At 47.8% G+C, this 16,610-nt stretch overlaps 1 protein-coding gene across 1 annotated transcript; it reads left to right on the top strand.

The window, feature by feature from the left end:
• The first annotated feature begins 823 nt into the window (after positions 1–823).
• Positions 824–16,552, top strand: LOC133341910 (TRMT1-like protein). Its single transcript, XM_061550732.1, is given in 14 exon segments — positions 824–920; positions 2,188–2,317; positions 3,788–3,837; positions 3,839–3,936; positions 5,808–5,887; positions 6,323–6,369; positions 6,371–6,576; positions 7,173–7,385; positions 7,526–7,716; positions 8,453–8,531; positions 10,088–10,254; positions 13,107–13,190; positions 14,330–14,462; positions 14,774–16,552. Coding segments are annotated over 14 exon segments (1,764 nt in total). The 5' UTR covers positions 824–827; the 3' UTR covers positions 14,967–16,552.
• Positions 16,553–16,610: the final 58 nt, after the last annotated feature.

The following is a 16,610-nucleotide window of genomic DNA, read 5'->3' as shown; positions in this document are numbered from 1 at the left end:
ATGCTGCACTCCCCCTACCCCCCCGACAATACACAAATGTGAAAACACCCCATCATGCTGTCAAACCAAAATGTTTCATATGTGTGGTGGCTCTCACACTGATGTCTTATTGGCGAAAGTGGCCTCCCTCTGAAAATTAGTGAAGAACACTGGACTACAACATTGACCCATTTGTTTTGCCTAATTCCCTCATACTATAGTTCAGTCAACCCATTATGCTGTGACGTGCCTACTTCAGGATGAGCTTTCATCATAAACCAAACAAATTTCCACAGTGGAAAACAGAGGAGGGATCACACTCAGAGGGACCACCACCATGGAGATGCAGCTCGAGATGGATTGGGGGCATTGCAGAACTATGATGAACAATAGTAGATAGAATATCATTGCTGATGATGATATGTGCCACTACATTCGATGAAGTAATAGTGCAGAGGGTTGGCCCATATTAAACAGAAACACGGATAAGAGCAAAACACTTATAAATTAGTCGATAAAGCAGACTTTATTGTGTACCTACATAGAATAGGGGTGCGTACGTAGAGTGTGTCATCCGTTTTTTTTTCTTAAAGTGAATTGTTCATTTACCAACTTGTTTGCAGTCCCAGGGTATTACAGTGGTTTTGTGACATCATCCCAGCAGGGTAATTCGTTTGACTGACGGTCATATACTGCCAGCTGCAAGCGTTCCACGTGGTAATTTGTCTTGCGACGTGATGTCATGGCACAATTGGGATATATAAGTAGCAATATTAAATAATATTGATGAAATAGTGTGAGCCATTGCAATGTTGTTTGCTGGTGCTGTGTGTCTGCAGGCCTGCGGCATGTGCATCTGCCACCTGCCGTGTCGCCTGCACAAGCAGTCCCATGGAATTGAGCCGGTGAACAGTTCCCCGCCAACTTGTGTCCAAGTCCCAGTGAGCCACTCATCCAGCACTTTCAGAATACGATTACTCTGTCTGCACACTACCTTAAAGAATGCAAAACTTCACAAATTAATACAGTAGGCTGTTGGCTTGTAGATACAGTAATACCCCGATTTACGTCTCCCCTTTTTACGTTGTTTCGCAAATGCGTTGTCACTTTATGAATACCGCTACCTAATTTGCATTGCCTGAACCCACACTTATGTCGCTGACAGCTTCCGTCCTTTCTCGTATCCGTCTCCTCTCAGCCTTCGCCTCCATCATCACGCATAGTCAGCGAATGACCGTTGCGCCAAACGTGTGACCTCTTGCAACAGCATTCGCATAAACTGCTCTTGCTGCCATCCACCGGTGCTTCCGGTGATTTGTTTGATCCATGCATCACGGGGGCAACCACAGGGGGCAGTACCATTCTTTTGAGGGTCGCAGTCCACTTCGAACGTCAACCTCCAACTGAAGTGCGCCTCCACCTACCTTCTAAATTGCTTTGATTTACGTCGTTTCGATAGTCGTCGTATCTTTCAGGAGCGCATCCCCGATGTAAACCAGGATATTACTGTACATATCTGAGCTCCCTTGCATCGGCTGTCGAACATACATATTGGGATTATTAATGAGCAAATAATGTAAACACACAGCCAAGTGACTTTCAGGTACACCGCCACAGTGCCCTTGTCTAGCAATACGATAGCCACACGGAGTCCTCTCTGTCATCCATGACAGGAGCACTTTGACCCTGGGTACGTCACAACATATGTATCGGGATTATGGTGGGAGTCACTCCATATTAGTTTTTGTAGCCCAGTGCATGGGGAAGTTGAAAGTGTAATGGCGGAACGCCTTGTTGTAACCGGGAGCTCGGATTTGAGAGTTGAATCGGTCAATTTTTTTTTTAAGAATCAGATTTGTACTGCTCGAGTTCCACGCATCAATACGGTATTTATTTTGACAAGAAACACAACAGCAGCCGCAACTAATACGTTTGGTTGCATCCTTTAAAATAAGTTTGGAATTTGAACTGTGAGCACTGCCACTTGAGGTGATTGCACGTATTTGATTAGCATTCATTCCCTCTTGATGAGCAGCTGACCATCGTGTGAATGCTTTTTTCCATATCGTACCTGTACCGTTGATAAAATATTACATTTCCCGCCTGTGAACTTTCACGGCCGTGGCCTGCGTGGAAGTGTAACAACTGTGGCTGGATGCGGCGCGTTTGGCTGTGCCGATTGTAGCCGCCCGTGTTTTTTTGGCACAGGCCCAGGGGAAGATGGCTGCGCACTACCACTGCGCCGTGTGCTCCGTGACTATCATCCGCAAGACCGACATGCTCAGCCACCTGCACCGGCACTACAAGCGGGGCGAGACATACGGCAACTACAGGGAAGGTAATGCCCACTGCTGCCGCTGAAGCTCAGTGGCCATGGCAGAGGCACGCAAGGGATTTGCCAGCCAGGGATTTAAAAATATTATATAATGATTACTTGGCACAGGCCCATTATGTCAAGCAGTCGGCAACAAACAGCGTTATTGAATGTTATATGAACTTGGGGAAAAGAGACGGTGGGAGAGGATTGCAAAATTTAGCGCAGTGTATGTATGTACGGTGAACTTATTTCGCACCATACGTCAGCAACCGTGCTCAGAGGTGCGGGGGAAAGACAACAAACTAAACACAATCATTGCACAATCGGTGCATGGAAAGAAGCAGCAAAGATACGTTTTTTTATCGCCTGCAGTGTGGTGGTTGAACGCAGTGTGTGCGCTGCTGCCTGTAAGTTACCAGTGGACGAAGGAAAGAATGCACCCAGACCAGACAGGACTCTCAAAGCTTCCAAGCTATCAATAACGACAACACACGCTGTCACTATAACGAGACATGCGGTTCCAGTATTGGCCTCATCAGCCACCTGCATACCCACAAACCCTGACCGTCATCCCTGTCCATGGATGACCGTAATACTCAACCTCTGGGACCGCAGACAATGACGTTGCTATAAATTGATTACGTCAAATGACCTCGTCTCATAACACAATTGCGAGATAATTAGTGAATGAAGGACATGTAAAAAGGAATTGCAATATTAACAACCAATATTCCGTTTACCAAAACAATAACAATGTCCAAATTGTACAGAATTACTTTGTCATGAGCCCTCTTATAATAGAACAATTTATATTATGAAATTAACTGACTGCATTGATAATGATAGTGTGGAGGCTTTTGTAGTGTTGCATAATTTCTGTAATCCATCATCGTTGCCTACGTATGATTAATTCTCTCTCCATCCAGTGTCTTCTATAGCAGAACCCTCTTACCCTCCCTTCATTCAATTTTCCCCACAGCTGGTGTGTTTCCACTGGTGTTATTATGATGATTCCACTTGTTTGCCATGGAAAGCCTCACTTAGCCTCGGCACTCTTTTTCAGGACAGTACTTTCAAACGTTTTAGTAGTTGGAGGCAATGATTGCTACGTATATTCCAATTGAGTAATTTGCATGTCATTTTTTCAAATATGGCAGATTTGGACTATGACACCGGCACACAATGGTCTACTCTTGAGAATGACGTCACACCATCTTTAATGTCCATTGTGAAGCAGAGGGCTAGTATTTTAAATGTTAATACACCTGCAATATTAATTAGGGCGGCCGCTGGATTCGAACCTGTGAACCTCTGCAGTGGCTGAGCCAAGTCACTCATGTACCAGGTCTCGTGATGTCGTTGCACTTAGATGCCTTTTACAAGCGTAGTCACATTAGGTCGCTGCCCCTGTATGGCATGGAAGTGGGAGGGCGGGGGGTGGCGTCGTGTTGACTATCTGTTGTGCGTTGTGCATCTCACCGCTGGATGTAGCGGTGAGCTCTGGTGCGGGGAGCATGCTGGCCTCCCCGCCGTGCGGCCAGTGTGCTGAGCGAGGCCGACACGAGCGTGCACGTGTTCCCCAATCACAGCGTTCCGCAGAAGTCCGACTCCTTCTTCAACCCACGCATGAAGCCCAACCGGTCAGCTCTACTCAAAAACACAGATTCCCCCTCCCCCCCTATAGCCTTAACAGATTGTTGGGACAAGTGCTCGAAGCGAGCACTTATGAAGGCTGGCACGGCACACGAGGGGATGGGTGGCCACCACCACACCCTGCCACCTTTGTCTCCCCAGTGGCAATGTTGACATACCACAGCAGGTATCCATTTGAGTGTGAGTCGATCTAGGGGAGGCCCAGGACTCATTCAGATAATTGTCACTGGTGTTTGCCGTGAGCAGGAATCGAACTTGGATCACAGGGTTCGTAGCACAGCGGGCTAACCGTTGCACACGTGCACACACTGGGATACGATGCTGTAGTGTGTCTAGCACCATGCCCGGCCGCTTTTGTCTCTCCAATGTTCATATTTACACAGTACAGTACGTGCATTGTCATTAATGGCTGAATCAACCTTACAGAGGCACAGGACTGGTTCATATAACACTCAATACTGATATTAGTCATGGCCAACAATATAACTTAGGTCACAGGGTATAGCAATAACCACTATGTCATCACAACTCCCAATTGGTGATGGGGCAGTTGTGGAGAGAGTGGAGAGTTTCCCATACCTGGGCAGTGTGTTCATGACCGGACTCCGGTTGAGCAGCTGAGGTCTCACTCCGAATCAGTCGAGCGGCATTATCTTTTCATCGGTTGCGTAAGGCTGTGTCAAAGCTACCTGGTCTGTCGCTCCGCACGAAGCTTCAGGTCTTCTCGGCCAAGGTCATTCTCTCTCTTCTCTACGCTTGCGAAACGTGGACCCCTCCGAATGGAACATCTTTGCCGATTAGAAACAGGCTGGCCTGCCTACGATCCATCCTGGGTTTAACCAGGCTGGATTGTGTGAGGAGCTCACATATCCTTGAAAGTTCTGGACAAAGTCCCATCGGTGAGCTCCTCCGCCAGGCAAGGCTGCGTTGGCTGGGTCATGGAGCCCGCATGCCCAGCCACCACATGCCTGAACAGCTTTTGTTTGGCCAGATCGAGGGGGCTAAACTGGGCGTGGCACGGGCTAGAGAAGAGATGGAGTGATGTGGTACAGGAGGATGTGGAGCTGATTTGACTTGCCGATGACTGGTACCAGCGATGTCAAGATAGACTTCTGTGGAGGAGGCTCGTGAAGGACGCTACTGGGCAGTTGGAGGCAGTCGCCCTCCAACAACAACGGAGGGGGGAGGAGCGACGCTCACAACAACGAGCGGAGCACCGGGTGGCTAAAGCACAGCAAGTTGGCACAGTAGGGGGCACAGGTGGTGCATCAGCCACTCATCTCGGTCATCTCAGTCAGTCGACTCGTGACATCTGGGTCTGCCCCATGACCTCCTGCCAGCGGGCGTTCGACACCTCACGTGGCCTCAACCTGCGCATAGCCTGGCACAAGCGTCGTGGTGACGTCACCGCAACTTAGTGGCGAAATTCGGTTGTTGTTGTAGTATATGGGATCTATAATATAGATACTGTTAAACTAGTATATAGGAGTATGTTTATGAGTTAATAAGTAGTGTGTTCAAACAGTTAGTACACCGGGCTGTGTGTGTTGTGTGTGTTTGACTGGATTAGAGGCTGTGTGTGTTTGAGTGTTAATGACTTAGGAAGCTGTGTGTGTGATTGTTCGTGTTGGACATTGCACTGTATGATTGTTGATAACCAGAGGCTGAATGTGTGTGCGTAGTACAAAACACTGTTTTGAATGATTGTTTTTCACGTTAGGTGCTGTGTGTGAGTATTAACGACTTAGAGGCCGTGTGTATTTGAGTGTTAAGTACTTACAAGCTGTGTGTGTGTACGTGTAGCAGTACATAGGGCTGTGTGAGTGTTGCTGACCCAGAGACTGCGTGTGTGCTGCAGGCAGCTGGTGTTCTGTGCCCTGGCAGCACTGACGCAGGAGAGGAAGCCCCTGGCGTGCCTCGATGCGTTTGGAGCCACAGGTGGAGCCTGGTCAATGGCTGGGAGGCTTCAATGACTCATTTGACTAAACAGAGCACAGACAAAACAATACCTTTGCTAACCATGCCTGGAGGTGGCTATTGCCACTCCCCCACCCACCCAACCACAAAGACAAAGATCCTCCTTGTCACCTTAACGGCCTGTTGGGATAAGTGCTGTTAGTAACCACCTATTCACCCCAGCACTGGCGGCCGCATTTGTTTACTCGCACAGTGTGGTGACCACTACGCTACCTTTCCCAATTAAATCAATCACTTAAACACTCACCGACCTATACAATCAACTACCTACCCACTCATCCACCCACTAACTGATCCACTCGCCAACCAAACCACCCCATACTCACTCATCCATGAATTTATTCACTCGATCACCCACCCATTCACCTGCCAAGTGACCTGCACGTGCGCACACAGGAATCATGGGGCTGCAGTGGGCCAAGCACCTGGGCAGCACGGTGCGCTGTCACCATCAACGACGTGTCGGAGGCGTCTGTGCGAATGATGGAGGAGAACTGCCGCCTCAACGGGATGACGGTGACGGAGTCGTGGCCGGACAGCGAAGAGGGTGGCGAGGAGGTAGAGGGCGAGGGCGAGGCGGAGGACCGGCTGGTGGAGGTGACGCAGTACGATGCCAACGTGCTCATGCACCTACGCGCTTTTGACTACATGTGAGCACAACCGACTGTCGTGGGCACACACACAAAATGACAAAGAACCCCCATACAGCCTCAACATATTGTTGAGGCAAGTGCTGTTAGTGAGCACCTGTGAAGGACTGGCAAGGCACACGAGGGGGTGGATGGCCAGAACCACGGCCGGCTGCTTTTGTCTCCTGAGTGACAACATTTACACATTGCACCAAGTACTCATGTGAGGCTGAGTCGATCTAGGGGAGGCCCAGGACCGGTGCAGATAAACGTCACTGATGTTGGCCGTGAGCGGGAATCGAACTCGGTTCGCCAGGTTCTTAGCGCAGCACGGTAACTACTACACTACAGCTCCCGATTGCACGAACTCACACACAAATGCACCTCCACTCGTTTACAACCGTACACACTTAACGCCTCGGTTTTCCCAACCAATATGATTCACAAGAGATTTTTGGCCTCACGTGACCTTATAAAAAAATCACTTATCAGTTTAACATACACACGTTATGCATACAAATGCCTACACACACTCGGATCTCTTAACGCACATGAATCATAGCCACCAGACCACGTCAGACGCCGGACCTCTAACCCCGTTCCCGTTTGCTCGACAGCCACCTGGACCCATTTGGCACGGCGGTGGACTACCTGGACGCCGCGTTCCGCAACGTCCGCAACCACGGTATCGTGTCCATCACCAGCACGGACCTGAGCTCGCTCTACTGCAAAGTGCCTAACGTGGCCTTGCGCCACTATCACTGCAACCTGGTGCGCACAGAGTACTACCACGAGCTCGCCGCACGCATGGTGCTCACGGCCGCCGTCAGGTAGCGCAGTCAAGCTCCGTGCTCGCGCGTACACACGCAGACACGTCCCGTATAGCGGTGCAGAATGTGGGGAGCACTTGCCCTAACGCTCCGTTAAAGGCTATATGGGGGATCTTTGTCTTTTGTGCATGCTTATGCAGGGCGGCCGGTCGCTGCAACAAAGGCGTGGAGGTGCTGCTGGCCGTGGCGCTGGAGCACTTTGTGCTGGTGGTTGTGCGGGTGCTGCGCGGGCCCGGCCACGCGGACGAGTGCGCGCGCCGCCTGCGCCGCCTCGTGCACTGCCAGTGGTGCGAGGAGCGCGTCTTCGCTCCCGACTCGCACATGCTGAGCGGTACATGCAGTGGCGCACGCAGTGGTGCCATTCGCCCCTCCCACCCACATCACTCGCCCCTCCCACATCACTCGCCCCTTCCCCCCCCCGCGTCGCTTGCCCCCCCCCACGTCATTCACCCCCCCCTCCTCCCCGTCGTTCACCCCCCCCCTCCTCCCCGTCGCTCCCCCCTGCATCACTCGCCCCTATCTTCCCGTGTCGCTCGCCCCCTCTCCCCCCCCCATGTCGCTCGCCCACTCCCACCCGCATCACTTGCCCCCTCCCCATCTGCAGCATTCCCCCCCCCGCGTCTCTCGCCCCCTTCCCACCGCGTCTCTCGCCTCCTCGGCATCACGTCACCGCATCACCGCCTACCCATGCCGGCATCGAGGTTTGGCTCCGCTCGGTCAAGGCGAGCAGTGAGTAGACTTTTGGGCGTTTTCCACCAGGGTTGCTCTTCCTCACAGTCAAGTCCTCACAACCCCCCATGACTTGCAGTGCGGCGCTCCGTGATTGCCACACGGTGCGCAAGCGGCCTCATCTGTATATCAAAGAACAAGATTGGTAAACCTAAGAAGGTGCATGTAGGGGGTTGTGAGGATTATCGGTCATGGCACTAGACTTTAAGTTATAAAGTCAGTGTTATTTTCACTGAAATGAACATTTGATGGCAATCATATGCATTGGTGACCCTGAGAACATTGAGTGGCACTGGGTGCTGTAGCTTGTGCATTTCGTGCTGTCGCCATGTGTTCAGAAAACCCCTACAGTGTGCTGCCCTGCGACTGCCACAGCAGCATGCCAGGACGCACCGCCATCGAGCTGGGCCCGATGTGGTGAGCATCACTCCCACCGCACACCGCACGTCCAGACACCAGGGTGTGCCTGTCACCATGTTCACCCGCCTTTGATATTTACACACTGCACCAGATACTCACAGTTGTATATTCCAGCCAATGCAATGCTTCATCACTTCAAAATAGGTGTATGGATATCTTTCGCCAGGTAAGATCCAGCTGATAAATAAATCTATTTTACAAAGACCTCAAAAGGTCATCAAGGTCTCTTACCATTAATGTATTTTGCTGTATACCTTAGCTGTTGCAGAATTAACATCCACCCATCAATATCTGATGTTACAGTCGCAGTCCATCTGGCTTTATGTCTTTCCTTTAGTCTCAGACCTTTTGTTTTCCAAACTAATGTCTGTCTTGGGAACTTGCACTCCCCCTATCCTGCACGGACTCCTCGACCTGTCACTGGGACAACCTTAAGCCAGATGGTGGCATTTTTTAAGACCTGACTTAGGTCTTAAATGTAGAGGTCGTGTATTGACTTTACACAACTACAGGATCTAGCAGAGGAAAAGAAGCGATGGCAAGGTGTGATGGTAATCATAAGCGTTGCCAGCATTGGCCTCTTGATCTGCAGTGAAACATTCCCACTCTACACTATGGGAACCTCATTTGCCAGTAAAAATATGATAATTGGTTCTTTACCCTTCTATCTGGCAACAAAACTGGTGTCAGTTTTGTTGCCAGATAGAAGGGTAAAGAACCAATTATCATTCCCACTCTACTCGCATTTACGAGGTTGCGAATTAAAAACACAGTCGAGTGTTCACACGGTCCATCATACATTTGAGGTCAATACAATGAGTACCATTTTGTGATAGGTCAACATTGTTTGTCCTGTACGGATTAGCCCCGACCATAGGAATTGTCGATAATAGCTCATGTCAACCAATGGGAATGAGTGCTGTCAAAATCTGTCCCAAACATGGAATCACTTGGATATATAACTCCACATTGCTGAAAACAACTCTCATTATCTTCTTCATGACCATCGGCATCATTGTTAAAAAAGCAACTGAGCAAGCAGGCCATGTGGAGCGAGGGTGGGTGTTGAAGTTACACTAAGCCCTGCTACATACTTCTGGCCTCCTTAGCACTCAGTACTCACAAATACTTCTGGAAATTCATCATTGCGTGTCGCCGGTGTGTGTGTCTTTGTATTTGTATGTGTATGTGTGAGTTTGTGTGTGGCAACGAATATCGCAACTGGCCCTGGGCCACCTATAGGTCGGCTCAGCCTTAAATGAGTACCTGGTGCGGTGTGTAAACATCAGCACTGGGGAGACAAAGGCGGCCAGACGTGGCGCTGGCCGCACCTCTGATTTCCCGCACCTCTGATTAGCACGGTTGGCTTACGTACGGTGCGAAAAAAGTTAAAACATACATACACATATACATGGCCACCCACCGCCTCGTGTGCCGAGCAGGCCTTCATAGGCACCCACTACCAGCACTTTTCCCCCTTACAGTCTGTAAAAGGCTGCACGCGGGGGATCTTTGCCTTTGTTCTTCATGTGCGTGTGTGGGGTGCGGGGCAGGTCCGGGAGTCTATTCAACAGCGGCTTCCTGCGGCGGATGCTGTTCGAGGCGGTGCAGCACGAGGTCGAGGATGTGCAGCCCCTGCTCAAGACGCTCGCGGGCGAAGCGGAGTGCACCAACGTCAGGAAGTACGCCCTCACCAACGTGGCCGCCCACACCAGCCAAGGTCGGTCTCTCTAGCACGGCTATGAAGTTGCAGTCAACGTAAATACAGTGGTTCCTCGGTTTACGATGCCACCGTTGAACGATATTTCGACTAACGATCCGCCTCCCACAGGGTCCCATTGTTTCTATTCACGATACATTTTCGATTCATGATATGTTGTACGATATCACGAAGCTGCCAATTTCGGCCAATCAGGGTGCTCCTAAGTGGACTCGGCAGGAGACCTCAGCCAATTAGTGATGCCCTTTTATGAGCGTTTTGAGAGCAACTGCCTTGCTGGCTTTTCAATGTTTGATGTGCGTTGCTTATGGAAACAGCTCTCTTGAATAATTTGTGTTTTTTACTTTAAAGTTAAATAAGATACATAACATTGGCACCTAAAATGAATGTGAAGAAAGACGAGAAAGTGAGGAACCTCCGGAGGTTTTAATGGAAGGAGACTCTCCTTCCAAAAATTAAATTTCTCCCACCCCAACTTCTCCATCAACCCCTTAAGCTATCCATCTTCTTAGCCTAAGGTAAGAATAAAATTCTAATCTATATTTATTCATTATTAATCCATGTTTCTATTAATATTAATACTTGAATATGTTCTGATAATGTTTATAAAAATTGCAAGTTTAAATATTATAAACTATGTTTTAGGGTGAAAAAGGTCAACTTCCGATCATCTTGGAACAAATGAAGCCTTTAGCATGTATTTTATATATTCGATTCACGATCATTTTAATTAACGATAGTTTTCATGGAACTAATTGCTATCGTTAACCGAGGGACCACTGTATACAGAATGTATTTTAACTTTTTATGTGTATATATCAGGGTAATGATTTCCAATAGTTGTTTTAGTGATTTGCTTACCTTTCCTATACGTTGCACTCCTATCGTGTTTTTGTAATGTTTGTTGTTGTAACGTTCTGACCCGACCCGACTGGATATCTGTGAGAAAGAGCTTCGTAGCTCATCGGATTCCTCCTCGAGTCTCAATAAATATTCAGATTCTGTTGTTGAATCTGCATCACTGAAATCGCAGCCTATCCAAGGATGTTTAGGGGTCGCTACCATGGTCCTCCATTTAAATAAGGACCCTAACATATACATAGATTACTCTTTGGTTCTTTTGGGAAAGTCACGTAGACAGAAAATAAAATAAATAATATAATACGACGTTTCAGTTGCAACACAAGCAACTGTCATCAGGTGTGAATGAATGAGAAAACAAACTTAGTAAACTTATAAATGTAATGCAATGTTACACAGATAGTCGGTTAACACAACAGTTAACACTTTAACTGGTTGATTACGTTCTTCCAAAGATTGCTAAAATTTGAAGTTCAGTGTGAGTTGTGTGGAAATCCTCCCTGTCGAGGTGGTTCAAACTTGATTTGAAGCTTTCGTGACTGCAGGAATTACTCTTTGGTTCTTTCGGGAAAGTCTTGTAGAAAGAAAACAAAATAAATAATAGAAAGCAACATTTCGACATGCTGTATATTGCATGTATGTGTATATTTAATACGCATACACGTGTTTTGTTTTTTGCATAGATTTTATTGAAATTGTGGCTAGCCAGACTTTTGATGGAACTGGATCTGGGCCTCCCCCCTTTTAGTCTGGCTAACCAGGGTTTTACTGTAACAAATTAACAAAGTCCATTATGAATGCAAGATGTACTAAGTGCTAACACAATATAACTCTCCGTTACATTATCTGGTTGTACCCCATGTTGTTGTTCTGCATGATGTTCCTCGTGCTGGGAGCTTCTTCTGGAACTGAATTCGGTTCCTGAAGAGCAGTGAAATGTTGGACATCATACCAAACAATACGCGGTACAACCCGGACGCTCATCCGAGCGCTAAAGAGCACAATAGCGAAAACCCAAGTTGTACAAAATGAATACAGTGGTGCCACGGTATACGTCGTTAATTCGTTCCAGAAGGTAGGACTTATACCGAAAATGACGTATACCAAACGAATTTTTCCCATAAGAAATAAAGGGAAAGGAAATAATCCGTTCCAGAGTATAAGAAATTCTATTTTATATGGCATATTATACATTAATGGGGTTGTATAAAATAATTTAGACACTACGTATTACTAAAATGCATACATAAATAAAAGTAAATGCATAAATAAATTAAAATAAATTGAAAGAAATACCTTGCTGAGATGAGTTGATAGCCTCCGAGGATGGTGGTGAGGAAGGCGAGGAGGAGGAGATTTTATTTTTTGGAAGGAGAGTCCCCTTCCATTAAAACTTCAGGAAGCTGAAATTTTGGGGTTTTTTCTCTTTCTCTTTTCTGTCGTTTTTCTTGACTTGGACCTGGTTGAGGTTCACCAGGTTTGAGTTTTACTCAAAACCTATCCATTGAAGTTTGTTTTTCCCTTCTTCTAAGAATGTTCCTGAAGTGTGACATTGTCTGGTCATTCCACACAATACTGTTACGGCTTGTTAGAGCCGTAACAGTATTGTGTACGCGGGTACTTTACGCGGTGACTCATCCCGACCCATACAAGTTCTAGCAAGTGCGTCGTATCCCAAGCAAGACGTCATATCACAAGACATTTTTTTCTCGTCAAAACACGACGTATACCAAATTCGGCGTATTCCAAAGCGGTTGTATACCGAGGTATGACTGTACATTAATAAATACATACATGCTGTTGATTCAGTTCCAAAAACAGATTCAATAAAAAAACATATAAGTCCACCAGCATATGGACCTTGTGCACCACTGCTTTTCAGTGGAGTCTTTGACAGGCCCGTAACGCATGAGCTGTAACTGTGTGGCGGTGAGCGTATCCGTTCGCCGTAGCCGCTGCTCATGTGTAACGTGTGGTGCCCGTGCTCGCAGAGGAGAGCGGTGTGGTGATCAGCACGACGTTGTCGGCACGGCCGACTTCCGAAGGCCTCGTCCACTCCTCCACCGACTCCATGGGTGAGGCTCCACGGCCGCATGGTTACCTCCAGCCTGTGCGCGTCACCTCATTCACAGCCGGGCGATAGTGGCGACACACTCCTGTAATACGGCACTGTGGAGGCAGTGAGGGTTAGTGGATTGCACGAACTCCCAAACTCACTGGGCGATGAGGTCGCCATCTCCTGGCTTGCCAGGGCATGATAGTAGCACAGCAAGTTGTTTAATTTCCATCTGCATCTCATCTGTACGGGCATCAAATGTTACCCCCCTTGCACGTGTGTGTTTTCTCCCGGTACTGCGGTTTTTAAGGGGGGCCGTGTGAATAATTCAGAATTGGGAGGAGGGGGAAACCACATGAAGGGTTAGGGTGGGGATATATTTTTTATAAGCATGGAGTATGTGATGTAGATAAATGTAGAGGAGTCTCGAACAGGCGGATAGCTTCAGCAGTGGTGGAAGTGCCAGACATTGGTGGCAGCAGGATTTAAGGAAAGCTGAAAGCAAGGCAGTCGCAGCTGACATTTTGGAGAAAAACTATAAAATTTATTTCTGTTTTGGCCATGAGAATTGGTGAAAAGCTGTTTCAATCAATCACCCAATATTCAAGTCACTTTTTCAAGGGTTTGAAAAAAGTAATTGTCTCCATATTCCAAGGAGTGTTTAATGTTACTCATCTCCACTAGTGACCTTTAACTTGTGCTAAAATTAAATATTTCTGTGAGGACAGTCTAAACTACAGGATAATAATCGTGACTTCCCACAAAGTGGAACTCTCTTTCTTGATCCCAAATAAGAGGATAGACCCCAACGAGGATTTGATCTTGCAAATTTTCAAGATTGATTTGGCAGCATGAGGTGCTTAGCACAGATGTTTTGTTTGGATGTGTGCAATTTACAGCACTGGCTTTAAGGTCACCAATACAAATTCCAGCACACACCTCAAGGTTGTTTGAGCTCCAACACTTTCTCGTTTTTGTTACGGTACGTGATTTTGGTGACTTTGTGGATATAAGACACCCTGTTGATTTTCTAAAAGCGGAGGAGATCTTGCTAACTGAAGCCACACTCGTGCGCGATGTCCTGTCAAGTTGGCCATGGCCTGGTTCTTAGGGTCTTCATGTAAATGTGCGGTCCCTGCTTGATTTTGTTCTTTGCAGGTAAGAGACGATCGGAGGAAGCGGCCGGAGGTGCCGGCAAGAGGCAGCGCGGAGACGGAGGCTTCTCCACTGAACATCCGCCGTTCTACTACAGCATCCACCGACACAGCATCAAGGGCATGAACATGCCAAAGTGAGTGCGCAGCAGTCTCCCACAAGTCGGCAAATTAGCAAACGTTGTTTTGAGAAATACTCTTCAGAGCTACTCTTTCGAGATGGCCATGGCGAGCGTTCGCCACCGAGCGGCTCCAGTGCTAGAGGCCAAGCCAGAGGCGAGGCGTGACTAGGCACGTGGCCCTTAGTGGCGCTAGCTAATTGCTATCATAATGGCGATACACAGTAACCCTGAGCCACCTCCGCCACCGCTAAGGGCATTGTTGTTGTGATTTGAATTGTCCTCGTGCCGCCCTATGAGTGACGCTGGGCCTGGTCCCCAACCCCCAGGCTCAACCACTTTCTGGCCAGCCTGACGGAAGCCGGCTTCCGGGCGAGTCGCACGCACTTCGACCCGACCAGCATCCGCACGGACGCCACGCTGCCGCAGATCAACGCCGTGCTGGTGCAGCACAGCCGGCCCACGCACAGCCAGCACGCGCATGGCCTGCCCGTGCCCCCCGTGCAGCCCGCCAGCAGTTAGCCCGTGCAAGCGAGCGGGGAAATAGATGGGCAAGGGTGTTTGGCAATGCAGCCGGCCGTGCGCATGAAGCCTGTGCGCAGCCTAGGGATACACGGAGCAGGTAACGCACACTTGTGCATGCACAGCGAGCATGCCGGTAGAGGATATGCAGTGCACTCGCAAAGCTGGCGAGCACGCAGCTCGTCATTTTACACAGAGAGCCAGCGTGCAACTACGTCAAGAGACGCAAGCAATCACTATGCAGCTACCGTTTATAGACAACAACACAGTCGCAGCATAACCATACCTGGGTGTGTAGTCACACACAGACAAACGTTATCCTGTTTATCCTGTTTATCCTATGGGACTATCGGGGAAAAGTCATTTTCGTGATCATCTCGTTAGGACCAGTATGGAACATGAGGAGGAGGGCATAGCCAGCAGCAACACTGTCGTTTATTTATCAAGAAAAACTTGAAAGACTCTTAAGAGAAGACCCCCTTTTAGAAGTGTGTCCCTGCATTGGGATAATTTCATCAAGCAGTGTTTAATGCTCCTGGCTAGAGTCACGTCCCCACTGGTGACACTGACAAACACCCGACCACGTACTCATTCTTTGGACAAGTTAGAGACTCAGGCCAGGATGAAATATCAATTTCCAGTGGTGTTTTAATTTGCTAAGAATTTAACCTGAGTTTCTTAGACTGTAGCTATTATGAGGTATTCGTGTGCTCCCACTCCCAAAACGTGTAACGTCTGTTACACGCGTCCATTCGCACGATCATAACGCGCAACTCTTAACAGCATCACCGCCTCTGTAACGTTTATGTTGATTGGTGCGACTATTGTAGCATCGCCGTCTTTAACAAAATGTGTAGTATTTAGAGAGAAAATAAGTCTGGTTCATTCGGGTAAATGTAGCGTTTATTCTGACACATTGTTGTTTTACATTGTTTTAGAAATGCATCCACACCAAGTAACAGACGCCTTGACAAATGTGCGTTGCTAACGCGATCAATAATAGTCCAATACACCTGACCGTGGTGACCCTTATGTCGGCCTTTGGAAACAAAACTGGATAGAACGTGATACATTGGTTACATGTAATTTATTTTGCACACAATATGGGTGAATTGTTGTTTAAAAAAAAAATAACAACCACTTTGCAGTGGGTGATAGTGGTTTCCACATCTCCCATTGTGATTGGAGGATATAAAACACGCACACGCTCATGATTACAAATGGGCAGGAGTCGGCAGTGTTTTTGTCCCGACCTTGTCTATTGCCCCTTCAGTTGGAGAGGGCAGGCGTTGTGGAAATCCATCGTGCTGTCAACATTGAAATGTTTTTGTACAAATCTTTGATGAGACTGCACGTTGACAATGCACAATTCACAAATATATTAAGTCATGTCAGATTTAGCAGCTGAGCCGGAGTGTTTTTATGATTTGACTTTTTGCGCTGGTTGTGTACGTTGTTTTCTACTGACTGAGACGAATATGAATGTAACAAGTTGTTTTGTTTTAATTTCGGTTGCAATGTGTTTGAAGCTTGGCACATTGTAATGTTAATGGACAAGCGCTAAACATAGTAAACTGTTTCCATGATTATCAGCATTCGGTGCATCAATAAAAAGTTTCTAAAAAGGAGAGATGGAAGTAACAT

The sequence above is a fragment of the Lethenteron reissneri genome, chromosome 12 (assembly GCF_015708825.2).
Source record: "Lethenteron reissneri isolate LAM-NWPU_2019-01 chromosome 12, ASM1570882v1, whole genome shotgun sequence".
Classification (NCBI taxonomy): domain Eukaryota; kingdom Metazoa; phylum Chordata; class Hyperoartia; order Petromyzontiformes; family Petromyzontidae; genus Lethenteron; species Lethenteron reissneri.
The sequence above is the reverse complement of the archived record's forward strand: the minus strand, read 5'-3'. Positions and strand labels throughout refer to the sequence as shown.